A 27,996-nucleotide genomic window follows, 5' to 3' on the forward strand; every position below is an offset into this window, starting at 1 on the left:
AGACGAATGAAATGAAAACCAAATGTGTAAAATGAGGTTCTTTGAATACAACCAGTCGTTCTTCAGACAGCAACGAAGTCATATGAGCACTGGCTGCCTTGATTTTTTTGTATATCCCCAATAAAATCCTAAGTTTTGCCGACCTCTGTTGTGAACAAGTCGCTGTCACGCTTCCTGTTACGTCAACAATCCTTCAAAATCGATGCTAGCATGTTAAGGGTCGGATGTTGGCCACACCTTCCATATTCTCTCCACCGTTAAATATTGCATTATCATAGTACCGCTATTCGATTTTCAGTGAATTCGATAGAATCAATCGTTGAGTTGACAGCATTTTAAGTTGTATTAATATATTTTTCTTACAAATAACTTTTTGATTTTTTTTCTTTTCCAATGTTTACTTAAGTAGGTTCATTGTGCTTTAACCCATAGCCAAAGTTACTCTCACAATCTCGCTTCGGATGACCAAACCTTGTATTCAATCATTCTGAGCAAAATCTGCTTATTTTCACACATTTCTCCCTCGCAGCCCTCTAAAATGACGTCACGGCATAAATATTTTCAAAATTCCATTTTCATCTACGTAATCTTGTATTCACATTTTTCTTTTCGTTCCATTTTTTCACTGGGTTCGTGTGATTACCCATGTCTTCTTACCTTCTATTTTGAACTACAAACGTAAACATGCCTGTGTAAACATAGATACTCGCTTGCGCAGGGGTTCTACAGGGGATGTTTCCCTGACTTACAAACTTATGCAGCAATGCTAATGCAATAAAAACACAAATGGAATTTCATTAATATTATTGATAATTTAATTCATTTATTGAAATTCATCCAGTTCCGCATCCATACGAAAATAGGTTTCTTTTTACACTTAAAACTACTGATAAATTTGATAAATTTTGTATTTAACACACACACATATATGTATGTATACACATATTTATAATTCTTCGCAATTCTAAAAATAGTATTTATGTATGTATTTGTGTGTAATATGTATGCACACATTTTTATAAAAATACAAATCACTTTTCTTTGTGAATCTTCAGTCAGGGACGGGGACAGGGTAGCTGGTAGTCTTAAGGTGGACATAGCATAACTATTATTTTATTTTACACTGCGCTTACGGCTAATCATTCTTTACATTGTATACTTTCTGTTTTAATTTTCGTTAGCGAAAACGGTGGTTACGGAACTAACAAGAAGCTTTCAAATATAAATAAGCGACTATAGTAAATAACGAAAACAAGAACCAATTAAACATAAACAAATTTCAACTTACTGATAATACTAATTTTAATCTTATACTTACATATACATAAATAGCAAAAAACAAAAAATACTTCATTTTAAATGATGACAATGATTAGGTAAAGCTAGCAAATGCATACGGAATTCAATTTCAAAAGCGCTGCTCTAATCATTTCCCACATCGCCATCTTCACCTACGCATTCACCTTCATTTGGCCTTGGTCGCATTTGTGCCGTTAGAGCTATTGCTATTACTGGCAGCAGCTGAAGTTGTACTAGTGTTGACGGGGTTCGATTTTGAGGCCGCATTGCCGCTACCTATTGCTCCTGGCGATGCTCTCGGAGCTGTGGCAGTAGCTGCTTTGCCGCTACCTACATTGGGAATATTCTCCAATGTTTTCTCAGGCGCACCATTCTTCAGTTTGTTCATGAAGTCATTTATTGCCTCGGCGCGCTGCATTCGTGAGAACTGATCTAACATGAATGCCTGTTGGTAGCTGTAGTGGTGACTTAGCTGTTGCGCATTCGCATACGGATAGAACATGCTCCCGGGCTGTGCGGCGGCCGCTGCTGCCTGGACCTGGGCGCGTAATAGCTTGCTGATGTCGGCAGTGGACACGCCGCCCAAATGTGAAGGCATACCGGGTAGTCCTGCTGCTAAAGCGGCCACTTGAAGCGCAGTGGGTGGCAGGTTTTGCATGGAGGGCAAGCTCGGCAGGGATGGCATTCCTGTGGGCATGGGCATACCAGGGTGTGGTGGATGCATCATTTTGTTAACACTGCCGTTTGGCGATGAAATGGGTGACGGAGTAGCACCGGATTTAGCGTTCGATGTCAATTTAGAAGACGACTGATGCGCAGGCGAAGGAAATTTGTTCGGCTGCAGTGTGCCACCTTTTGTAGCAGTCAAGATGTTGGGGCTATGCCCGTTTTTCGGCTGCTGATGTGCGACTTGCGGTTGCGGCTGTTGTTGCTGGGCTCCTGGTGATTTCTTAGGCGGCGAGACCTTTTTATTGGCGTGTACTTTGACCGCCACTCCGCTTGGCGCCGAGTAGGTGCCGATTATATTGGCTGACGTTACCTTTGGTGGCACGATTTCAGAGATGGCCGATGAGGGATTTTGTCTTGGCAATATGGGGCGGAACTTTTTACTCGCATCAATTACGTTGGTACTGTTGGGCGACTTGTGTGTAGTCTTGCCATTTGGCGACGAGTTCATATTCTTCTCCGGACTTTGTATAGGCGATTTCTTCTCTGTGCCCGACTTATGCTGGTCCGATTGCGGTGATTTTAAAGGCTCACACACTTTCAAATTGGACTTTTGTTGTCCACTATCATTCGCGTGCTTTTGAAATGTCTGACCTGGAGTAGAGTTAAACTGCGGCGACTTTGATGTAGAGTTTTGGGAAACAGTTGTTGGCTTGTTCAAATTACTTTGTGCATTGCCGAAAGTCGTATTCATGCTACCTTGCGATTTCTGTGACATTTGTGGCAAGCTCGCGGATCCATAAGCGACAGACATACCCTCCATGGTGTCGCGCTTCGTAGGCGAACTCGATGTGGATGGCATAAGCAGTTTAAGCGACGATGAATGATGTGAAGGAGGTAATTTCTGCGCTGGTGGCGAAGCCCGTTTGCTTTGCTCTACAGCCTCGGTTGGTTGATCGGGCAACTTGAGGATTTCAATGTAGTTATTTACAGGGCTTTTGTGTTTCGGATGTGAAGCATTATTTGCCTGCGATTCGCTATCCTCTCGTGTAATAGTAATTGATAGCGATGACGGAATGTTTATGTTGCATGAATTGAGCAGCGACTTCACTTTAAGTTGCTTTTCTGGCGGATCTTCGGGGCTGGGGCTGCGCGCGAAAGGATAAACACGCTTGGGCGCCTGCAGTTGGCTGCCGTCCGTCGACTTTTGGTTTCCGCCGTGGGAAGGCGAGCTATTTCCAGTTGTAGAATTTGAGTTTGTATTAACATTAGGACTGTCTTTTTTGGTTGGAGGCGCCGGAAATAGCCCGGCCATTTGATTGTTTCCTCCTCCTAATATACTTTGTAAGTAGCTGCCGGTCCCGCCAGATGGACGGGGAGTGTACTTGTAAGTGGGCACAGTGGGAATATTGTAATTGGGCATATACTGCGGGGAGCTGGGTGAATAAATTGGCGAATTGGGTGTATACATGGGCGTGCGACAACCGGGTGGTACCTCATTGCCTTTTGTCTTGGACGCATTATATAGCGCAAGATTTAAGTAATTATTCGAGTTATTGGATTTACCATTCTTCGAACCCGACTTATTAGCGTTGTTCGCCCCACCAAGACGTGATTGATTCACATTTTGACCCTGCTGCTTACCAGTTACTGGTGCGGGCGGTGGCCCCATTATAGTGGATTCTGCGGTTATTGTTGTGCCGCCTGCAGTAGTCTTTGGACCATAAACCTTACCTGATGACTTTGCATTGCTGGCAATTGACTTAATCTCGGTACCCGCATCCTTCAATAGCTTATTGACGTCACTGGGAATATTGGCGAACGGGTTGGGGCGAGTAGACTTCGGCAGTATCGGTTGGTAACGTTTTGCAATCGGTGTACGGTTACCAGGAGGGACCATTTCTACGCGCGTGAATGTCTGCGTTGGTAGTAAAGAATTGATTTTATGCACCGCGGCACCCACTTTTCCCGAGGGCTTTTTTGGTGGCACACCAATTGGTGGACGCATAATTGCTTGACTGTTAGTGGTAGAGGTGGACGGCTTGGCACCTGTTGACGTTGTTGTGATTGGGGTCCCAACATACGTTGTGGTATTCAAGGTTTTGGCTGTTTTTGGTGCTGCCATAATCGCTTTATCATTTGAAACATATCCCGATTTTGTAACAGTTGACACACTGGTTTTTGATGTGTTGCTAATGGGGTTTGGCGGCAGCTTAATTTTGAAATCGTCTGCAGGAAGTGGAGGCGACAATTTTGGCTTCTTGGCCACATTCTTAACAGGCTCCCTAATCTTACGCTTAGACGGCGCGGTAGGACCTTTGAAAACGGTACCACTTGCTATTTTTAGAGGGTCGCGGACGCTGCTTGTTGGCGATTTCGTAACCACTTTATGTATGGGACATATTTTTGGTGACTTCGGAGACTTCTCGAGTGATTCGTTCTTCACGCTCTTAGTCGGTGTCAAGGCAAACGATTTGAGGAACTGAGATTTTTGCTCGTCATCATTACATGATGGCGCAGCCACGGGTGACGTTTCCGTTGACTTGGAGCTACTCTTTGCCAAAGGACTTGTTTTCATTTGTGGACTTATTTGTTCGGCTTTTATTGTCAGAGGGGGTACAGTTAGTGGACTAGGAGTACTGCTTTTACGTTCGCTGCTCGGTGAATTCTTGGGACTGGATTCCTTATCTCGTTTGCTTTTCAGTTTCCACTCCTTTTCGGGACGCACGGACTTTGTGATCTCTCGACGATTTGGATCTGACATATTTATAATTGTGACGCTGTTATGTTTCGATAAATCAATTTTCAGCTTTATATTTTCGACTTTTCGTTCATCCCGCGGATGTTCCGCAGCTTGTTTCATTGCTTCTTTGGCCTCTCGCTTCTCTTTGGATGTTTTAGGCGAGCTGTGCGCGTGATGTGCTTGCTGCGCCTTCTCGGCTTTACGATCCAACGCAGAGTTCGCTTGTGATCGCTTACTCTCTGTGCTTGAACTAACTGAGGATGTTTTTGAAGCTTTCGGCGACTTCACGTGTTTCGTCACTACTTCAACAATTGTCTTCGTCTTTGTTTCTTCGATCTCATCTATCTCTTCTTCCTTGATGTTAGGCGGCGCTATTATAAGTGGCTCATTAGCGTTTAATGTCGACGCAACAGGTTTCGGAATTATTGTCATGGCATCCGGCACAGCCGATGGGTCGGTTTGTGTAACTACAGCTTCTGTAATTTTCGGCATATTGATTGTCTTAGTTATCGGCACATCAGCAACTTCGTCCTTTATTTCCACCGGTTCTGGTGCAGCTACAGGCATTATAGGCGCCACTTTGCGCGTCTTTACAACGGGTCGCAGACAACGTTTGACTCGGAAATAAAAGCGCATAGGCGCATCACGCTTCCATGTGTAAATATAGGCGACATCCATGAGCGTGTAGTGATCGAGCAGAACGATGGTCTTCACTTTGTACATGATGTCAATGTTGAAACGTTGTGCATCAATATCGAATTTCCCATGCACGAACTTCTTCAAATGGCCAACAGTGCACATGGCGGGACACTGCAGGTAGCGTGGCTTTAGCAATTCACCATATTCACTGTTTTGACGGGCGAGTTCGCTATACGAGAGAAGAACGAGAAAGGGAAGGGAACATAGTTGTAGCGCTGTGGAATAATATGTAGTGTATGTATTTTTATATATTTCTAATGCAACAAATCGGGGTTCAAAGGACTTTAATACTCCCAACATTTTTTCCTGTTTCGATTTAGCATTTTATAAGAAGCTATAATATGATCCGATTTCTTCTTTTATACTTACTCTGTATCCGCATACTCCAGTGACAATGACATATAGTCAGAGGGGCTAAAAATAAGATGTTCTGTATCTTCACCTCGTTGCTCAGGCGTTGCCATAGCAGCCTCTTCTGGACGATCTTTGTAGAAAGCCCGTTTGCGCATTAGTTCTCTCTCGTATAGACCTGGCACAAGTTTATAGATGATGGCTTGCAAAGTGGTATCAGGTCTGTAAGAAGAAAATCGGATAGAAGAGTTACGTAAATTATTTTATCGACAGGGAGCGCTAATATCTGAGTGCAAAAGTTCGCCAAAATAGTTGTACGAAAAATTTAATTGTCATAAAAAAATGGAAGTAAATCGTGTAATTTTATTATAATTAATATGCGTATATATGTATCTACGCACTATTGATAAAACCGGCTTAAGTCGACTTAGCACTTTTTGCGCCCAGGCACTAAGTTGCTTGCTTTATTCGAAATATTTAATTAATTAATCATTAAAAACTGAAGCTTAGGTAGGTAGGTTTAGCAGCCGCATCGCACATAGGAACAGCGATGTCACTTAGACCACGAAATGGGGCTTGGCTACCAGAGAACTGCAGCGGTGTACTGCTACTGCTTGCCCACCGCTTCAATACTCTGCTTCACGCATTTGAGCGGAAAGCAAAAGAGCGGTGTGTGTGCTAATCAATACCGCTATTACCGCGATTGCTGAGTGTATGAATATCTCGTATACTCGGGTGTTAGATTTGAAAGCAATCGTATATTCAACTTCGGCTAAGCGGTGTGACGTGTGAACTCTGTCAAATGAGGAAAACACCGCAAACACCGCGTCGTCATCCCTTGCAAATAGTGAGATAGCAGCGCACGGAAAAAAAGGATTTTTATAAATACATATGTAGCAGTATTTTTAAATGAAAAGTTTTTTCTTTATTGAAGCAGTGATATTATTTTATTATATTATTGTATATTACTATTAATTATGACAGAAAATAAAATGAACTTTAAAATAAAAATTGAAAACCAAATTCATATTTTTACAAATTACTTATCGTACAAAAACAAATAATAATTTTTCTTTTAACTTACTTCTAAAGATACTTACATATATATAAAAAGATATAAAGAAATTTTCTCAGCAATAAAATTTGAATTCTCCGCCATTATGCCATTATGCCATGCACATTTATATATACATATCTGCAAGTAGAGTGATAATGCACTGCCGACGAAAACAAAGATAAAAAAAAATAAATAAGAAAGTAGACTCTTTCGAGTGCTAATCATTTATGTATTGGGTGAACGCGCGATGCCATAGATATTTTTTAGCGGTACTCTTTTGCTTGTGTGTTATGATCTATTTGTGCAGGCGGTGTTTTCAGTATTTTTGTCATTCGGTAGCGGTCATATGCAGCACCGCATAGCCGAAGTGATCGCACAAGCGGTAGTTATAAACGAAGCAAAGACTGAACAAAGAAAGACTCGGATGTACAAACGATATACATAGAGCATTTACTGCTCTGTTGCGGTTCTGCTCAGCGCAAACACCGCTTAGTTTGCGTTGGTCGTACATATTGATACCGCTTTTTTTGTGAGTGGATCGCAAGTCAGAAAAATACCACCGCTTGCAGTTCTCTGTTGGCTACATTTCCCCTTCCAGATTGAACCATCCTGAGCTTTGACAAAGCGTAAACGGCTGTTGATAACTAAAGTGTATAGATTATTCAAATTCATTAAGAAGTATGATCCTGAATATCGGTTCCTGTTTCTTGCTAGAGACGAGCATGTGCAAAAAAGGTGTTGAATTGTTTCCAACTCCTCCTCATTCCTATAGAAATCATGCATGTAAACGCAGAATTTTCTTGAGTGATTTCCTATGAAACAAGGACCCCTACTAAGGTCCTAATTTGAAGTCAACTCTAGCTTAGTTACCCATCTTAATAAAAATTTAATAAAATACCTAATTTGTCTATGATCAATCAGAATTTATTGACCGCAAAGCTAAACCCTTTAAAGTCAAGTAAGTCAAAAGCCCGCAAACACCTCACTTGGTATTTGTATATAAAAAGTAAATTTATCTATTACTTAAAATAAATATTTAGCAACAGAAAAAGGCGCTAAAATGATCGATTTCCATATTACGAAAAAACTAAAAAAAGACAAACTTCATATTTTTTTAATTGAAGAAAATAAATAACATAATTTAAGAATAGTTTTAATAAAGGAAAATGATTAATCAAATAAAAATTTTAATGCTGAAAATTTGTTTTCGATGTTAGTATTTTGGGCTTTGTGTATCCCCGTTTTTTATCAACTCTTCACATCCTCAAATCTCTCTAAAATCCATTCAGATCTATGCTTTTTGAATTCCGGCCACAAATTATTAAGATTTTTACCACCCCAGGTCATTCCTAAACCTTACTTTCTTCTCTAAGCATCCATTGCTTCACTACCTTTGGGGTGTACTTCAGATCATTATCCAATTTAATCGCATAAACTCATATAAAAATACCTCTAATTTGTTCAAGAGTATATAAAAATACTGAAATTGGACTATTTTACATTTTACAATCGGCCCAAGGTCGTGGCAAGAAAACACCCCTCCCTCCGCTCAGACCACGATGCTCTCACCAACTTGGTTTTTTGGCGTTTTACCCGCCTTTGGTGTAAACCTGGAATTAAGCACTTGACCTTTCGGGCGTCGTATACAAGTTTTTCCATATCGACCCATTTTATTTATCTAGGTTTCGTCAGTTCAACGTTTTTCCAAAATGTATACGGTTTATCTTTGTACTTTGTTTTTGCATGCGTAAGACGAGACTTTTTGGCAATAGTGGCCTTTGCTGCTAATAAGGCCTTTGGCTGAGCTTCGCCGAGACATCTTCGTACAAGCTTCCTGGAAGCATTGCATTATTTGGTAAACTGACTCAAAAGGATTCGCAGTGCTCTTGCACACTATATCCCTACATATACTTTTTATTTTTTATTTATTTAAAAAACAATTTTTTTTCTTTTATTTTTTTTTAATTTTTGTTTTATATTTATGACTGGAAACGTAATTGGACAAAGTGCTTCAAAAACTGATTTAAACGAATGCAAAAGTGTGTTGATTATCGTGGAGAATATTTCGAAAAACAATAGAACTTTCTTCAACCACAAATGTTTATTTTTGGACATTTAGGCCAGAAATATAAATAGCTCGAAATATAAATAGCCCTCGTATTACTCATTATTAAGTTCGGACGCAAAAAATTCAACTTGCATACATTTAAACTTCATTACATCACAATGGGCCTTAGGGCCAGTAGACAAGCAACCTGGCTAACCTAACCTAACTTCATTACAGGAACAAATATTAGTTTGGCGAAAAGGAAATCCAGTATATTTGCGTAAAATTTTTGCGCAGATGGTTTAAAGCTATTTTATGGTCAATCTTTAGCTATTGAGCGATGCTATGACTACTAACATGCCGGTCAACTTCGATTATTTCTGTGATTTTATCGACATTTTCGACGATGAGGAGCTTTAACATCAAAATGTCTGAAAAAAGTCGAAAATTTACTGAATTTTCTCTTTGTTTACCTCCATTGTCAACACTCTATAACTCACAACTGAATGAACAAACAAAAAACAGCAAAAGATTGATAACGAACCTCAAGTTGTTTCATCGATACCTTACGAAATATCGATCACTACAGCCAACTACTGAGAAAATAATGGATTGCTTTCTTTCAAATTTTTATATTCAAACAAAGTTTATGACAAGAAAAATCGAACAATATTAGCGTAAAATTTGTGCTGTTTGTGTACGTACATTATTTACGTTATTCTGGCAAAACTGCTATTTACTCTTTATCCTTTCTGTTTCATGTTCTTTGTTCGCGGCCAAGCCGTCACAACCAATAACTAAATTTCCCTTTTTTGTATACCTTACGGGATCTTCTCTAACAAAAGTTAAGAAAAGCACTGCCCTGTAGCGAATATGATATAAATCATATCGCTCTTTTACTGCAAGACAGATAATCCAAAAAACAAAAATAAAATGGTTTCAAAGTTATAAATTTACCATACCTCCCTAAGTAAAAGTAAGGGCTTATTTTCATTTAATGAGATGCTGTTAGTAGATATCACCATTCATTCTTTACTTAGCATGAAAGAAGAGCTTGTGGTCATTTCTGCATACCTATCAAAAAGATTTTTTTTTTGTATTATACTTAAAGTAAATAAGTCCAGCGCTAATTTCATGGACAAACTTTCAACATCAAACCAGTTTTTTTTAACAAGCCAAGAAACTACTTCTTATAAAGACTATCTGCCATTCGGAGGTGACATGAAACTTTAGAGCCCTGCGCCTCCGTACGTAGTCTGCTACACTGATGACAAACAATCCAGTTTCATTTGAATCACCGTTAATGAAACCCATTCACAATAATGCCAAAATTGTATAAGAATCTTCGCACTTTTATGTATTTAATACTTTTTACTAATATATTAAATCATATTGGGATAATATTTTTATTTAAAAATTATTATTCGATTTCGTAAGCATTGATAATAAATTTATTGAGTTGTGTCACACAAAACTTTAATACTACTTAAAATCGTAATCTCTTCCCCCAATCAAATGAATTTTGGAAGTCAATGCCCTGGTAATCCTAACAGCTACAAAGTTTTAAAAATCTTGTTTAATAGCATCGTTTTTGCCCCTTTCAGAGCGACCCAATGTCTTCTGTCTTGGCGAGTGTAAGGTGCTTTGTGGCCGGGCTGGCTGATAATGTATTCAAATGTAATGTAGTGTGAAAAAGTTTTCGCCTTCAACGAGTCAAACGAATCCACTAAATACAACTAAATACAACGCAAATGTATTTACATATGCATGTATGTATGCATGTTGTTAGTATGTATATAGTTCGCCCTTCCTAATCACAAATATCTCAGCAATGTTTCATTTGAGTACCGAAGCATTTGGCTAATGCAAAGCGCAAATAAACAAATGCTGTGCATACAAATGCATGTATATATGTATGTATATGTGTGTATGTAAAAACGTATCTATGCATACACCTATGTACATATGTATGTGCACTCACAAACGAGATACCAAAGACTTTGCTGACGACAACATCACTGGTGAGGAAACACCAACAACAATAACACTAATGGTGTCGTTGCGGATGGTAATGGTGATGATGCTGATGGCAAGCAACGTGGCGGGTGACTTTATCAGCTTGAAAAGTTTGAAAGAACGCAGGCATAGGAGAGTGAAGCGAGCGAACGAGTGCCTGTTGCCCATTGTCGCTACAGGAATCTCGACAGCAATGACGACAGACAACGCACATTGCATTTCGGATTCCGCGCACATTCGATATAGCAGCACAACAACAACATCACAATGATAACGATAGCAATGGTAAAAATGAAAAACGTAAAACGAAAATCAAGAAATGTAAATAAAACAATAAACAATGCCCGCACTCCGACCCGATTCGAGTCGTCGTCAACGACGCGGGACCAAGCTACCAGCAGGCACAGAGCACAAAAAAAAAATAGAGCGCACAGTGCCAACATATTCTCATTGAGTTTTTCCTTTTTTGCTTCTTCATTCATTGCTATGCATCGTTTTTTGCTTTGCGTTTTGTTCGCTTCTTCGTTCCGTCGCTTTTTAAGTATAGTTCGTTTATTTTTCTACTATTTATGTTTTCTCATTAAATTTGTATTGCTACATTTTTATGCTTACTTCTGTCTTTTCTTCTTCGCACTTTAAACTGATGAAACATCTGGGAATGAAGTGATTTTCCAAAGTGCGGGCCATCGTTAGAGACAAGCTGAGAGTCGAACGGAACCCGTTGAAAACGGCACATTACTGGCAATGCAGCCCATCTCACTGGTTCGTGCGTTTCGTTTACAGCTGTGCTCGCATTGCAAAGGCCACATGGTGATGGCCCCATATCTTCTGATACATACAACATACATACCTACGTGTGCATGCCGTCGGCAAATCGAAGCGAAACCCCGCCCGCCAGTTAATTGCGAGTGTTTATTGCGCTGCATGAGGGCATCGAAGCGGAATCCCAGTACGAGTACAATACAGGAGACGCTTAAGTAACGAGGGTACCAGATGACAACAAGGGAAACTACTTGCGCTTCTCAAAAGTAAGGGCATAATCGCATGAAAAAAAGAAATAAAAAGAAAAAACACACCATTCGTCCGAAATTCACTTAATTGGCATTTTGATTATGCTTCCGGAAAGCGGGATTTATTTTCCCCTCCAAGGTGTACTGACACTTTTGCGCGAACGACTTATTTCGTTTTTTTGGTTTTACCTTCATGTTTTCGCACTCCTAGTAGCGACCTCTGGCTGCAAATCGTCCCTTCGTTTGGTGTTTGCCAACCGCGTTACGACACACACGCCAGTCAGCCACATCCACACATACCACATTACATGGCTGTAGATGCCGTTAATCAGATCATATCAGCAACGAACGAGCTTGGTTCGACATTGTCGGGATGAAAGGATGCAGTGTAATGTCAAGATTTCGGCGTCGAAAAGAGGGTGAGTTTGTGCAAGTGAGTAGTTTTCGAATAAAATATTTTCTGACAAGACGAATGAGGTGCACATTTTATACACTACCGAGTAGGGAAGACAACGTTGATCGAGAAGATCAGAGAAACAAACAAAAAATTTGTTCGGAATGGGGTAATTGGCAGGATTTATAAAAAAAGGTACTAGCTTAAACTCGTAGCGTATGGGAACATCTGGAAATATGCCATGGAAGCTTAAAAACATGTGAATACCATAAATAGGTGATATGCATACATACATACATATGTATTTCATATAATCTGACACAAAGAACAGTTGCATAAAATTGGAAACTTTTTTCTGTACACCAAAAAACCTTTGATTTTAATAGCACACTTTTTTAATTAAAATTTGTTATTTGATTATTTTATTTTTTCTAAATGTGCTAGATTATCCAATTTCGTTAATTTTTAGATCAGTTGGAATGTGATGAGCTGCAATTCGATATTTTTATCGAAAAGTTTGATATTTTTTGGCATAAAATTACATATTTTCACTTACGAGCTTCATTTGTTATATTTTCAGTGAGTTGACAAATTAATCTCGCCCAAAATGATGGAACGAACTCGTGAAAGTTTTCGTGCGATGATTTATTATGATTTTCGACGTGGATTATCGAGACAGGAATGCATTGATAAACTTACTTCCGCTTGTGGCGTTAAAGCACCACACTTAACCAGTGTGAACCGCTGGTACAACGGGTTCCAACGTGGTCGTCGATCCTTGCAGGATGAATTTCGCGAAGGCCATCCAAAAGCGGTTGTGTCGCCAGAAAGAATCAATGCTGTGATATATCCCGAGATAGAGGCATTAATGGGACCAGCATACATTCCATATTGCACGAACATTTGGTCGTCAAGAAGATTTGTTCTGGATACAGCATAATTTGACAATGCCCAAAAAAAACTCGTGTTTACTGGCTTAAAGAAATGTTGAAGAAATTCAGCCGAGGTGGTTCAAAGTATGTAACAAGTGAGAAATCTTGGATCGGAAACAAGACAGTAATCGACAGCGTGGGTGTTTCAATACGAGTGGAAAGAGCACCTCAAATCGAAAGGTCACTTGTTTCGTTGTTTTATGAAAATCTGATCATACCGCAACTGTACCACTAGAAAAACTTAAAACAGTCAATTCTGATTGGTACAAAACCACTTGTTTGCCAGAAATTTTTGTAGAATTAAGGAAAACCAACCGCCACCAAATCATCTTTCACCGATTGGCCAACACAAGAGAGTTTTTGAGTAGTCAAAAGATCGAACTAATGGGTCATCCACCTTACAGCTCTGATTTGGCACTTAATGATTTCTTTTTGTTCCTGAACATCAAAAATATAATGTCAGGTCAAACCGTTAGTGAACCAGCCCCAAAATGTATCTACCCTAGTTCCTGCCGTAAATTCTAATCACATAAACACATCAGGTTCATATAGATAACAAATTATTTTAGCCAGAAAATATACCCTTCAAATGGATTTTGTAAAATTATGGCTGCGCCAAAATTTAAGTATTTTTTATTTACCCAACGCATTTTACGCACTTTTTACTAAAGTAAATATGCATCATTCATTACTGAGATATCATGTTTTCGTTTTTGAAAACTATAGTCATATTAAAGGGAGGCGTGCTTATCCATCGATTTCACCTATTTTCAGTACGAAGCTGCCATTGAAATATTTCAAATTTTGCTCGAATTTTCGAGCCGACTTCTCTCATGATTCTTCAGAGCATCTATCTCAATTACGCTGTTACATGCAACCCTTACGTGAATAAAATTATAATACCCTTCTACACAAGTGCGCACGGGTATAAAAAAACTATCAGATTCCAATCGCACATTATGTTGCGGCGACCAAAGTTTTGTACTTTATAGTGATTAGAAGCCGGCGGCTTCATTACACGATACGGTTTTTGGTATTCAATCTAATATATTTTCTCGCGAGCTTTTCGTGTTGGTCTTGAACCACTCGGATAATAATCCGAACTTCGCGGCTACGATACTTTTTTTGCCCACGCGTGAGAACCGGGCATTGTACGGGTTCGAAACCTACTGTAGGCATGAAACATCAAATGAAAGAAAAACTTTTACTCAATAGAGGGCGCCTTTCGGCTTGCAAGACTCACACCACAAATTGGAGAAGGAGCTCGACATAACACCCAACAAAGGATGTTCTTAAATCTTTTAGTTCAAATAAAATTGCTTTGAGGTTATTATTAATTTTACACAGAAAATGAGCTCATTTCCAAGGAAAAAAAATTGAAGAGTATTCACACGAATTAACGAAATTTAATGATACCAAAAGAAAAATTAAAAAATACTGAATTCGAGCGTATTTCATTTAATTAGAAAACCACTGAAACTTAATTTTCAACTAAGTTTTTTTTTACCCATAGCCCCCAAGGCAAACTAAAATTACTTTAAAAATGTATGTATGGTATTTCTCTACTCACTTGATATTTGGCTTGGCCGTGTTTATCATCATCTCACAGCGTGGGCAGTACTGCTCCGTCCGTAAATGTTTGATGAGGCAACTATGACAAACTAAAAAGACAGAAGAAATTAATTAATTAAAAATTTACATTCCGGTTAAGAAGACAACTTACTATACCAACAACATAACTCTTTAAAAGAGGATAAGCATACTACTTCCGTCTATGTGGCCACCCTCAAATATATAAACATATGTATGTATAATAATATTCTCCCAAGACCACTTAATTGACCAACAACCTACACTTTAAATCCTATTTTTGAAGTTTGGGAAGTCAAGTGCAAATAACCTGGCAGCATGGCACTTGCAAACTACCATAGCAACACAACTAACTAAATGTATATATTTATACATTATAACTGTGAATTGTGCTAATGTTTAACTCGACAAGAGTGCATATTTACGTTTATTGTATGAGATCAGGGGTTTTAGATTTTCCGTTCGAGCGCGTCTACCATTCGCTAGCGCACGTTTTTGAAAGCTCGTGCAAGAAACTCCAATTGGAGGGGAAAAAAATGTTTTTCTTATAGCAGTCGCTCTTCGACAGACAAGAAACGTCAAATCTCTGAGCGTATTTCTGGCATGAAAATTTTCCTCATAAAAAAATAACCATCCGCCGTTCGGATGTCTGCTTAAAACGGCAGATCCCTCTATTTGTGGGAAAACATCAAGACGCAATCCACAAATAGGAAGGGGAAATCGGGCGAACCCCCAATAAGGGTTACATATATGTATATAATTGGCGATTACGAACTTTTTGGGTGTTCGGCTCATTTCCCCTTCCTATTTGTAGAGTGCGTCTTGATGTCGTTCCACAAATGGAGGTATCTACAGTTTTAAGCCGACTCAGAACGGGAAATGGTTTTTTATGAGGAAAATTTACACTCGCAGGTTTGCCATTGCCTACTAAGGGGCGACTGCTATTAGAAAAAAAAAACGTTTTCTATCATCTTGGTGTTTCATGCACGGAGATTCGAACCTACGGACTTCCAAACGGTAGTCCCGCGCCAAACCTTGCGGCTACGGCAAGTTAAAAAAGGTAAACACTGCAATTAAGCTCCCACCGCCCGAGAGTCTTAATCAATGAGAAATGCACCGTTTTCATTTACAGAACAAGATCGGACCTTGGGTTTAGGAATTAAAAGTTGAAAAAATATCAACGCCTAGTTAGTTGCTACTTTAAATTAAAGCAATCCAAATATTAGCTAAATTTTTCAATAATATACTGAAGCAAATTGAAGACGTAGCGAAAAATCTACTCTTTGTTCGTAGCCTTCCTTATACTATATGTAACTATGTACATTTCCCCTGTAGCATTTCCCCTTACTAGTAGCACAGTTACTTTATAAATCGTCATTAATTAGATTAGGTACTTACAAGAATGCAGGCACTCGACAATAGTTGTTGCGTCGATGAGATAACCATTGCACAAGTGACAAATTATATGCGGATTCATAACGCTCAACAGTACTTTACGCGGCTTATCCACAATCAGATTATCCGCCGTCGCATCGTCGGCGGAGATGAGTGGGCCAGCGCTTTTGTTTTTTGTTTCCGCCGGCGGCGCAGCTGTATCCTTACGATTTGTTGTAATTGTTGGAAGCGCTGTTGTTGGTTGGTTCGGCGTCGATGCTGTTGCTTTTGTTGTTGTTGGAGATGTTTCCTCCACCTTAACGATCACTTGTGGATCGCATTCCTCCTTTATTTCCACACTCTCTTGATTTATAGTCGAATTTACTGTTCTTTTTTCAAGTGTTGCGTCTGCTGCTGGTGTTGAAGTGACACCATTACAAGTGATGACCGGTAAGGCCAACGGATCTACAGCTGACGACGTGGACGACGTTGCAGCGGTGGTGGATGGCGTCGCCGTCGTAGTCGGTGATTTAGTGCTGCAATTAGTTTGCGCAGACGACGGTGGCGATGACTTGCCAACAACACTACTATGCGGCGAGGAGAATTGCTCCGTAATCAGGATTTTGGAAGCTGTACCATTAACCGTAGTCGGGGTGGTGGCATGGGTGAAGGGCATTTTTGTCGTTTTAGTTGTTTGTTTTTGCATATCATGGGTTTTAGCCTTCATGCCACTGTTGGTATTTTTGTGCGAATGCACTTGCTTTTGTTGTTGTTGCTGCTGCTGTTGCTGCTTCATTTCATGCACACTTTCCATCCCTTCTAAGCTCATACCAAGTTTACTGTGCAGTATTGTCAACTTGTTGTTAGCATTGTGACCTTGTTGAAATTTGCCAATGTTGTTGTTTTTACAGTTGCTGGCCTTAATGTTGTTGTTATTGTTGTTATAATGGTTCTTCTTACTGGCCATATTGCCATTGCCACTGGCATGTTGTGAAGCAGAAGGTGAGCTCTGTTGTTGCGAGGACACTGCTGGGCCGCGGTTGGGCGCTGACATTGTACATGTTGTTGTTGTTGTTGATGCGGCTATTGATGGTGTATGTGCTGGTGCTGTCCCCACCACTGACGTGGCTCCAGGCACTGGTGACATTGTTGCTCGCTATTGAACACACAGCCAAACAAGCGCAAATTCACGAAAAAGCTAAAACGGCTCTGTAAATAGAAGAACAAGTAGAGGAAATTTGTTAGAAGAAGCGAATGAAAAAGTTGAATTCACGTATTTCAAGGGGATATCAGATCAGTGGAATAATTAAAGAGAAGTGAAATGTTGTGCATCAGTAGTGTATGTATGTTGATATGAGCGTTTGTTGCAAAAATGTAGAGGATGCCCAGTAAAAATAAAGAATCAAATTTAAAGCGATTTAGAGGACGGATGGAAGCATTAATGGCGAAATTCGGAATAGATTTTTAGGAACAATGTATATACATATGTGCATATATTTTTTTATAAAAAGTATAAAAGAAATTGGTTTAAGTGGTAAACAGAAAAACTACAGGAACAGAGGATCTGTCGATCCTTCAGCAAGCACTGAATGATCGTTTCACAACTTCCGACACAAATAAGAGACAAAATCGAACAGTATTATGAAGTAAATTTGTAAATGTTGCAAGTAGGACTATCAGACAAGGACTTTGAGGGAGAAATCTAGTCAAAACAAAAGTATAATATATGGAGATATATTATATAAGTGCTGTTATTTTGTTATCTGTTTTTATTCCTTAATGCAACCCTTATTCTTTTTAGCATAACACGCATGCAACTTTTCCAAAATTCAGTTTCATTTTTAAGCTAGCTCAACAACTTTCGATCGGATTTAAGTCTGGCGAGTTCTCAAGTTACGGGAGCACCTCGAAGTTGAACTTGTTGAGGTGATTAATTATTGGGCGAGCACAAACAGTATTAAGCCATTTCTGCATCCTTCTCCGTACGTAACTTGTGACCCACGTTAGCGCTTCAAACGTTAACGCATAAAAATATTTTTCTAATATAGAATCTTAGTTTGCGCCAAAATATTCAGGCGTAGCCTTTATGCAATTTTTGTGCGCGTCTTAGTCGAATTCAATATATTAGTTTCGTCTTTCGAGGTAAGTTATGGTAAAGGAAAAGTGATCTCATCCAAGAACATGAAATCGTTGAGCCTGCAGCTACTACTTGCCCAGCTACCCAGGGATGATATCACTTTGGTTATTCAATTTGAGAAGAAATTCAGGACCGAACTGGACGATACCACCAGCTCTCGAAAGGAAACTCAAAGAATGTATCCAACACTGATATACAGATGACTCGAATACACCCGAAGGCATATGCGCTGCATTATATGACTCCAATACAAAGTGGCCCATACCGAACATCTTCCGAGCGGAAGTGTATGTCATCTGTCTATGTGCGGAGATTAACACAGCCATAAAGCTCTATAATAAGCGAATTGCCATTCTGAGGGAAAGTCAGGCGTCATCCTTTGAGGTTAAGCCTTCACTGTACTTCAGTGCAACAAGAAATTGAATTTGCTAGGCATGCACAATCGAATATAGCTGATATGGGTCCCAGAACACAGGGGTATAACTGAGAACGAATCAGCGGATGCATTGGCTAGAGAGACTGCGGCCTCGCTTTTAACTCTAGATCACTAAACTCCAATCGATGTTATATATATATAATTGGCGCCTACATCCTTTTTTGGGTGTTTGGCCGAGCTCCTCCTCCTATTTCTGGCGTGCGTTTTAATGCTGTTTCACAATTGGAGGGACCCACAATTTCAAGCCGATTCCGCACGGTAGATATTTTGTATGAGGAGCTTTTTCAAGGCAGAAATACACTCGGAGGTTTGCCATTGCCTGGTGTTTAATTTTGGTGTTTCACCGAGATTCGAACATACGTTCTCTCTCTGAATTCCGAATGGTAGTCACGTACCAATCCATTCGGCTACGGCGGTCGCGTTACTCTGTCACTAATCATTCGTCTCACAGACTACAAATTAAAAACAGGAATATTTTCATATTTCATTTTTTATTTGAAACAAATGAGTATAAATTAAGAGTACTATTATATTATTTCTATTTAACTATTTATTCTGTTAGCGAGGTGGTGTAACGTAAAGTCTATTAGGCGAATGTATAGTGATCCAGGGTAAATAGGACTCGCGGACCCTTATTTGCCATGAGACAGCACAGCATCAAAGAGAATCAAGAACTAAGACAAAAAGACGTGAGCTTTTGCAGGCGAATAATGCCGCTAGCCCAGGTGAAATCCTGGGGGTATTTTCAAAGTAGATTTAGACAACTTATAAGGACGAACTGAGAAGGCTCACGGACATTCACACAGGTCACTGCAGATTGCGTAGCCGTCTGCACAGGATTGAGATATGATCATTGACTCCTGTCATTTCTGCCACCAGTCCCCGGAGGCTCCAACACACATTCTTCTCGAATATGATACTCTAATGCGGTAAGGGTGAGGGGTAAGATATATTAGCCGGATACGGCCAGAAGAAAGGCACATTTGCTAAGCCCAACACAGTTTAATTTTATGTTTATACAGCGAACTGGGTTTGGATGAAGTACTGTGATGAGTAAACCTCATTTTCATTCATTGACTCGTCTTTCGAGCTGGCATCGAGGCATTTAATAACTATAGTAGAGTTATGTTTGAACCACAAACAGTAGGCTGCATATCTATTGGGTACCTGGTCACAAAGTCATTATGGGGAACGAAATAGTAGATGAGATAGCAAAAAGTGCGGTTAGACTACCATTTGAACAAGAGAACGACATACCAAAACCGCTAAATACTATATACAACGAAATGGACGACTACGTGAAAAAACTAGTGGAAGCTAGGTGGACTAATCTGACCAAATGTAAAACAGGAAAAGTTATGCGTAGAACTAACGACAAAAAACTGACTCAATTCGTACTTACGCTCTCGCGAAAAGACTGCAAAACTATCGTAGGTATGCTAACAGGTCATAATCTATTGGCTGCACAAGCGTACAAGATAGGGATTGCTAACACGGACAAATGCAGGAAATGTAGAGAGGATGTTGAGGAAACTTTAGAGCACCTTTTGTGCGTCTCTCCGACATTATTAAAAACGCGTTTAAAATACCTGGGAGCCCCATTGTTTGAGGGTCTGGAGGACGTCTCAAAAGCGGATCTCCCAGCTCTGCTTAGATTCGCCAAAAGTGCTGACATCTTACATGATGTCTACTTTCAGTATTCAAAGAGGTCAGTCTCCATCTGGTATTGCTAGAGACCAAAAGGTCTATGCGTGGCTTATTGCCAACCAGGCTAACCTAACCTATGTTTGAACCAAAGGGCAGAGGCCACCAGGTTTTCAACGCAAACCCTTCTCTCTCAAATGCAGTACCTCTCGCTTCTATAAACACATCAGTGTAAGCATAGCTTTCGTTCTGTTTTTTTTTTTCGTTTTACCAGAAAAAAGTAAGTGGGTCGATACAGCAACGAATTATTGTGAACTTTCACATGAAATCCGCTACTGCAACCAATAATTAATTGAAAAAAGTTAATCACAATGAATGTCTTTCGTGTTTATATGATTTTAAGTGAAAGAATAAGGGAAAAGCAACCCGGTTTGTGACAGCGCAAGGGGTTGTCATTTGCCATGAGTTTTCTAACCAAGTACCCAGTACCAGAGCTTTCAAAACTCTTCGCCATATTGACCGAATATTGTGTCGTGCGCTTGCTATGAGTTTTCTAAGTTTATATATCTATTCAGTCCGTTGACTGTTTCGGACAATGAAAAAGTCGCATTGAGCGTAGTAGAGGAGGTGGGGGTTACGTGGTGTTTAATAAGTAAATGGGTATGAAAGCAAAATAAAATATTTTACCACGTCGGTCTCGCTATTTAAAAGTCGCACCTCGTAGATTGCCTTCTAAAGTTGACTTTTTAAAACGAAAAGAACAAAGAACCAAGTAAATACAATTTGTGTGGCAGGAAAACTTTATCTAATTCTGTATTTATTTTGCGACAGCGAACTAACTAAAGGCAAATATTGAAAAAAAAAAAATTAATGTCACGTTGATGAGCAATTGCGCGCAGAATGATCGAAAAACAGATTCGATAAGGAACTTCATTTCTACTCGTAAACATTCCAAGTTAACTACTTTAACGGCAAGATTGACAATGACGCAAAAATCGTGCATAAAGTATTTAAAGAACTTTTGAAAGAAAGGCAAAGAAGTTGATATGAACGCGCATGGGGAATATAAATGAAAAAACTCATGTCATATAACCGGAAGAAAGGTTAAAGGACGGCACAAAAAAATAGGAAGCCAGAAAGAATTGGCAAAAAAATGAAACCAAAATAAAAGCTGACAGGAAAAGAAAGATGCGAAAAGTTTATTGCAAGCTGCTTGAGGGCAAACGAAAAAATGTCAGTGAGTGACAGGGAATATTAGTGAAGGGACAAAATTTCGTTCGTTCACAAGCAAAACAACTTTCAAGTGAAAGCATGTGAGACAGACAAAAAAATGTACAAGTACACATACAAAGTTGTTTCGCCCCAAGCCCAGTGTGATGGCCCGTGGCCCGTTGGCCCACGCCAAAATACGGGTTTGCCCTTTGAGCACACCAAAGCGAAAGACTGGCAACCCCTGCAGCAAAACCAGACCGAAAATCCAAAGACAGCAACTACGACTACAAGCACCAGGCAGCAGGCAGCAGGCACCAGCACCAGTCAAATAACGACAGTAGCAACTTTGTGCCGAACGATAAGAGAATTTGAAAGCAGTCACAGCTGACGTCGCAATCGCTGCCACTGTTGCAGTCGGCCTAAAAAAAAACCTACATACATAAAGCAAAAAATCAGAAAAGTTAAGGTAAGCTGCAGAGAGGGGTCGAGTCAGGGGACGAGTCAGTCAAAGGCGAAATACAGCCAGTTTGACCAAACTGAAAATGAATCGAAGCGACGTAACGAAATGGAACAGCACAACAGTGCGGATCGGCTGAGTGGAGTGAAGAGCTAAGGGTGGCAGCCGGCAGTATATGGTCTTATGTACATACATATATGCGTGTATAGTGCTGTGGTTGTTGTTGCTATCTATACTGCTGTTCAGTGTTCACTATTTATTTATGTTTCGAGTAAATTTCTTGTTGCTACAGCTGGAGTTCGTTGCAAGAGAGAAGGCCAAGCATTGTGAATGGATGGATATCTGATGGAGTAGTGAGCGGTGGAAAGCGTCGAGTGGCATAATGAATAAGCTGCTATGCGACGGTGGGGGTTGAAAAGCAGTGGCATGGAAACAGATCCGCGTACATACAAACGTATGTATGTATGTATGTACATATATAGGTACCATACATACAGAAGCATAGCAGATAAATGCAGATGTACTATGCACTATGTAATGCTGTGTACGTTTGCATGTAGCTATGCAAGTTTGTAAGTAATTATACATATACATACATACTATATACATCCATATGTGCATGTGTACACACCTATATAAATTTCGAGTTACGTCAATTGCAAACCGGAGGACAAATTAAATGGAAAAGATAAGGAGCAAGGAAAAGTAAAATAAAAAAAATAGAATTTCCTTTTACAGCCAAAATAATGCCATGAGGAGGCTCCTCTGCAAAGATATGTACATATTTACATACAAGCAGATAAAGTTGGAAGAAATGTGAAATGCGAGCTAACAATTCGAATGTGTGACAAGTAATATCCCGTTCCGTGGACAGACGATCGGCAAACCAGACACAAAGCCATAGCGCAGAATGTGCGCACAAGAGAAAATTCGCAAAGAAGGTACAATAGCATATAGCATAACAACAACAGCGAGAAGCATGCAAACAAGCGCATATAAACAGATGCAAAAGCAAATGCGTATACGTATCATTTAATACACAGGCACATAGAGCTACAGATAAGTGCCCATACATACATATATGTATGTATATTTTAATGCATGTACTTCTATGCATTACAAACGAAAACACAACGCACGCACGTACAAGAAAATAGCAAGCCCGCATGGGCTGTCTGAAATGCAGAAGCCAAGACTTGGTGCAAACGAATCGAGCGAAAAAACGAACAAAGGAGCCAGCCAGCAAGGAACAAACACAATCTGCACAGTGTGCCCATTTGAGCTGTCCAGGGCATTAATAGGATTAAATAAGAAGTTCTTTTTGCTGAATGTGAGCAATGAGTTAGGATTTATTTTGGTGCCTTTTCGATGTTAGAAGTACTTAAGAGGTACTTAAGTATAATTTTCACTGAAATTATGGCAAAATACTTGTACATATGTACATATGCACTCATAATGTTGCGGCTGCCGTAGCCGCATGCGTTTGTGCGTGAGTAACATTCGGTCGTGCCCGGATTCGATATCGCTGTGGGCGCGAAACACCGAAATGATAATAAAGGTTTTTTCTAGTAGCTGTCAGATAAACGCTCCTCATAAAAACCATCCGCCATTTGGACGCGACATAAAAGTGTACATCACTCCATTAGTGGAACATCAAGTCGCACACTGCAAATTAGAGGAGGAGCTCGGCCAAGCTTAAACAAAGGGTGTGCCGCCCCAATTCTGTTTATAACAGTGGTTTGTAGTGACAGCATTCAGAGTTCGATGAAATTTTTTTCGTAATAATTGCGAAAATGGATCTGGGGACATTTTCATTCGTTGTAGTCGTTTACCAGACTGCAGAATAAAAAAGTTATTTAAAAACTTCGAGTCGACTCATTCAGTACAAGTTGTCTAAAGGCTCATGTTATAGTTTATGTGTTAATGGGCCATTTTTCTTTGAAAATGTACTTACTGTCGACCGATTGTGATATCGAGATATATGTATATGTATTAGGGTGGTCCAAAAAAAATTTGTATGCTGCCGCCCCCCAAAATAGTAAAGAATGAAAAATAAAAAGACCCGTATTTTTTTTTTTTTTTTAATCAGACCATATTTAATGGTGCCGCCGGGGCTTTGAAATATCCCATGTATTTTGCATGGGAAAAAAATACTTTTTCGTAGATTTCATGTAAAAACCTGGAAAATGAATATATTTTAACCGGATAACTCAGTTTCTCTTCATAATTGGTCAGGGAATAACAACCAATTATGAAATAATTAATTTTTTTTGTCTTTTTATTTTTCATTCTTTACCATTATGGGGGGCGGCAGCATAAAAATTTTAATATAAATTTTTTCCCATGCATTTTTGGACCACCCTAATATGTATGTTAACAAGGTTCATTGTATGCCTATTAAGTTTTTATATTGTATTGCCACAACCACCCAGCCAATGAAACAATCAGTTTATTCCAACCGAAATTTCCGGGAAAAATAATTGATTGACTATATTCAGATGGGCCAACTCAAAATTTATGAAAAATAAACACAATTAAGCCTACATAATGCCATCAAAAATTGGTAGTAATCGACATGTGTAATTTCAGTTAATCAATTTCATTTAATTATTTATAATCCACGTATTGTAGATACACATTTTCCTATGAATAGACAATGAATTACCATTCAAAAAATGTGTTCTATTCGAACACCCGTAACCTCTAACTTCTACAGTTAAATCTAGTCATCAAAAATTAAACCGACCACTTGGAGCAGTGACAGAGAAGCCGAGGAGTTCGTTTGATAATAAACTATTCTACACATAATCGCGGCCGACGCAGCGGAATGGACTGGTGCGTGACTACCATTCCTTAGCACACCGTTTGGAAACTTCAAATGATAGAAAATGATTGCGGTCGCTCCTTGGCATACCTCCGAGCGTATCTCTGTTATGCAAAAGCTCCTCATAAAGAAATATCTGTCGTTTAGAGCCGGCGTAAAACTATAAAAATATCCAGACGCACAATCTAGACGCAAACAGAAGAAGGAGCTCGGTCAAAAATTTACAGGAATGTTTGAAATAAAAACTGAATTAATTGGGTATCTCACGTTGTTGTTGTTTTGTTTAAATTGCTTTTCCTCGCGTTTTTACCCAGTCCCCCTTCATTATTTATAAGTTTGCGCGAATTGATATTCCGCCAAATTTTCTTACCATGGTATTTTTCGGTTTTAAATCCCGACTTGGGTGTAATTTATATTCGCAGCGCGGATTTCGGCTACTATTCACGTCAAGTTTTACTTTTCCTTTTTCGGACTCTTCTTTATTTTTAAACAGAGTGTCGATTTGATTTGGTGATTCCCAGTGAAAGATATATTGTATAATTTTTGATTGTTTGCTCGTGATTCTGTATGCAAATGCGATAAGCTAAAAAATTTGCGCCTTGGTACAACACATTACTACCAAATTCGCAAAAAACATAAAGTGAGTTCCATGTCGAATTCGTATCCTGTTGCATTTTCGTTTGACATACCGTTATATTCATTAACCCGATTTCTTTTAAAATCTAACTTTTTTACTCTGTGAGGTTCACTGATCACACATATTATTTGCTCGTATTTAAGTTTCCTTTCTACATATAAAATATTTTACTAAGTATAACTGACATAAAAATATGAATCTTGAGTTTTAATCATCGAAAATATGAGCCCATGTGCAGGCACACATTAATTTTTTTTCTGTGCGAGGTAGGTAAATACACCTTCCAGTGTATCTCGAAGCTGTTGGAGTTACACACTGCAACAAATACCACCTTTTTAGTAGTTATTTTCCGATTTCCATGCACTGTGCAACGAATTATGCTCGAGCGCCGGCTCTGTTAATGTGCTTCAACTGAATGCATATACAAACATACTCACACACATATGCCATGCCGATAGATGATGTATGCATGTATATAACAGATGAAGGGAAAAACGCAAGCTGCTGCCATGCTTCAATATAAAGTGCAGTTGTTTTTGTGCTAAGTCTGCCAGCGTTTCGCTGTCACTACGACATGCCATGGTTGTTATTTGCTATGCTGTTACTTCTGTTCGTTCCTAACTAATGTTGTCGCGGTCGCAGCCGCAGTCGTAGCGTAGTCGTTTGCTGGTTGTTGTTTTCAAGTGATATGCCACATAGCAGTGGAACGGTCGGACAGGCAAGTACAAGTAGTCAGGAAAGCCGTTACAGAGACGAAATTAAGCAAAGCAAAGCGAACGAAGCACAAAAGCAGAGCGCAACGATAAAAATACACATTAAAGTGACTCGAGTTGGGCGTACATACATACGAATACAAGAGTATATACAAATATATTTATTTAGAAGGCATTGGAATAGAAAAGGGAGCAAATTAGCAGAGCAGTACAACAGCTACATATGCGTATACATATATAAACATGGTTTGCATGACGAAATATGAAACGAGAAGACGTTGATGAATACATTTCGAAAGCAAAAGGGAATCAAAGGTTTTTTGTTGATGGTAAATTGGAAGGTACAAAGGTGGTGGTGGTAGGGAATTTAGCAAGGAAAGAGGATTGCAAAAGTGGTGGTGGGTTTGGTAGCTGATCGTGCACAAGTTTCATATTTCAAAGGAACAAATAAAGGGGCAAAGAATCAAGGGATTTGCCTCTTACCTTCTATGCGCCGGGTAAGCGCCTGCTTTCGTTGCTGCTACAGCGACGGACTACCACCACTGATTGGTAAGCATCACACTGCTGCTGCCAGCTGCTGACGAGGCGAGAATAAAGATTGATGAAGATTCAGCGCACATGTAGTAATCCAAATGTGGGCGCCAAAAAATCCTCTTACAAGTAAATATCCAAATGCACTGATTGCTAATAAAATTACTATTCAGAATTTCTTATTAAATTGGTATCATTCGAATACACATTTTCACGTTGTTAATTCAAAACTTCATCTACAAACTTTCACATAAGCACTTTGAACTTTGTTGTTAATTTTTCTTTTCTTCTTCTTGCTTCAACAAACAATTTAGTTTAAAATTAAAAGTTTTTTATAATACGGCACAAGCATGAGGATGTGTATGTTTTGGTCTCATTTAACTTTCCGGCTTTACGTTCAGATTTACTGAATATAACATCAGCATTAATGCACTTTAAGCTTTTTCAACTCCTTTTTCACTGCTATGTTGTGAGCACACTTTTATTGCTTACTCCGCTTTATTACTCGCGCCACATTAAACACAAATACCAAGCACAGCGAGTGCACACACAGATACGCAATTCACCAAGCAAAACGTCAGAAGCAGATATGCCTGCTGCCGAAAAACGTGACAGTGGTATTTGAAACAATCCGAAAAAAATTATCAGCACAATATATATTTCGTAAATATATACACGCACATATGTATTTATTACCGTACAACGCTGTGTAAGTTAGCAGCGTTGACAAACGACAGTGCGACAAGCAAACCGACCTCGACGGCTGCTGCAGCGACGGCCACGGCACTCAAAAATATAGATATTTCACTCCACAAGCAAACACGCATACATATATACACAACAAAGCGCACTCAACGGCACATGAACAGCTTCATTTGTCTGCCCGTAGCTGCTTCTTCTTTTTTACTTAGTCAGTGCGACTTTAAATTGGTCGCTTTTACAAACTTCTTAATAGTTAATTTCCACTTGGATTCTAATTTTGCTTCAACTAAATTAACGGTAGCAAAATTTTCCTTTTTAAAACATTTTAAGTTTGGTACAATATAAATTTGTTCAATAACACTTGATATTTCTTTACATTACTTTTCTCTTTATTCTCAAAATTACAGTCGCACAGTTTTCCGTCAACAATACCACACTACTTAACGTCTCGCGTCGAAATGAGCTCTGTGCTGTGCTTCAACTTGCCGTAGCCGTGAACCGTCTCGAAAATACTCAAACTGTTTA

At 39.3% G+C, this 27,996-nt stretch overlaps 1 protein-coding gene across 1 annotated transcript; it reads right to left on the reverse strand.

Moving 5' to 3' along the window:
* Window positions 1-1,308: 1,308 nt before the first annotated feature.
* LOC129244015 (polycomb group protein Psc) lies at window positions 1,309-27,911 on the reverse strand. Its single transcript, XM_054881591.1, has 5 exons — window positions 26,722-27,911; window positions 16,203-17,387; window positions 14,785-14,875; window positions 5,777-5,980; window positions 1,309-5,576 (listed from the first exon to the last, which is right to left on the reverse strand). The coding sequence occupies exons 2-5, from the start codon at window positions 17,323-17,325 to the stop codon at window positions 1,466-1,468; spliced, it is 5,529 nt and encodes a 1,842-aa protein (XP_054737566.1). The 5' UTR covers window positions 17,326-17,387; window positions 26,722-27,911; the 3' UTR covers window positions 1,309-1,465.
* Window positions 27,912-27,996: the final 85 nt, after the last annotated feature.

Source organism: Anastrepha obliqua, chromosome 4, assembly GCF_027943255.1.
Source record: "Anastrepha obliqua isolate idAnaObli1 chromosome 4, idAnaObli1_1.0, whole genome shotgun sequence".
NCBI lineage: Eukaryota > Metazoa > Arthropoda > Insecta > Diptera > Tephritidae > Anastrepha > Anastrepha obliqua.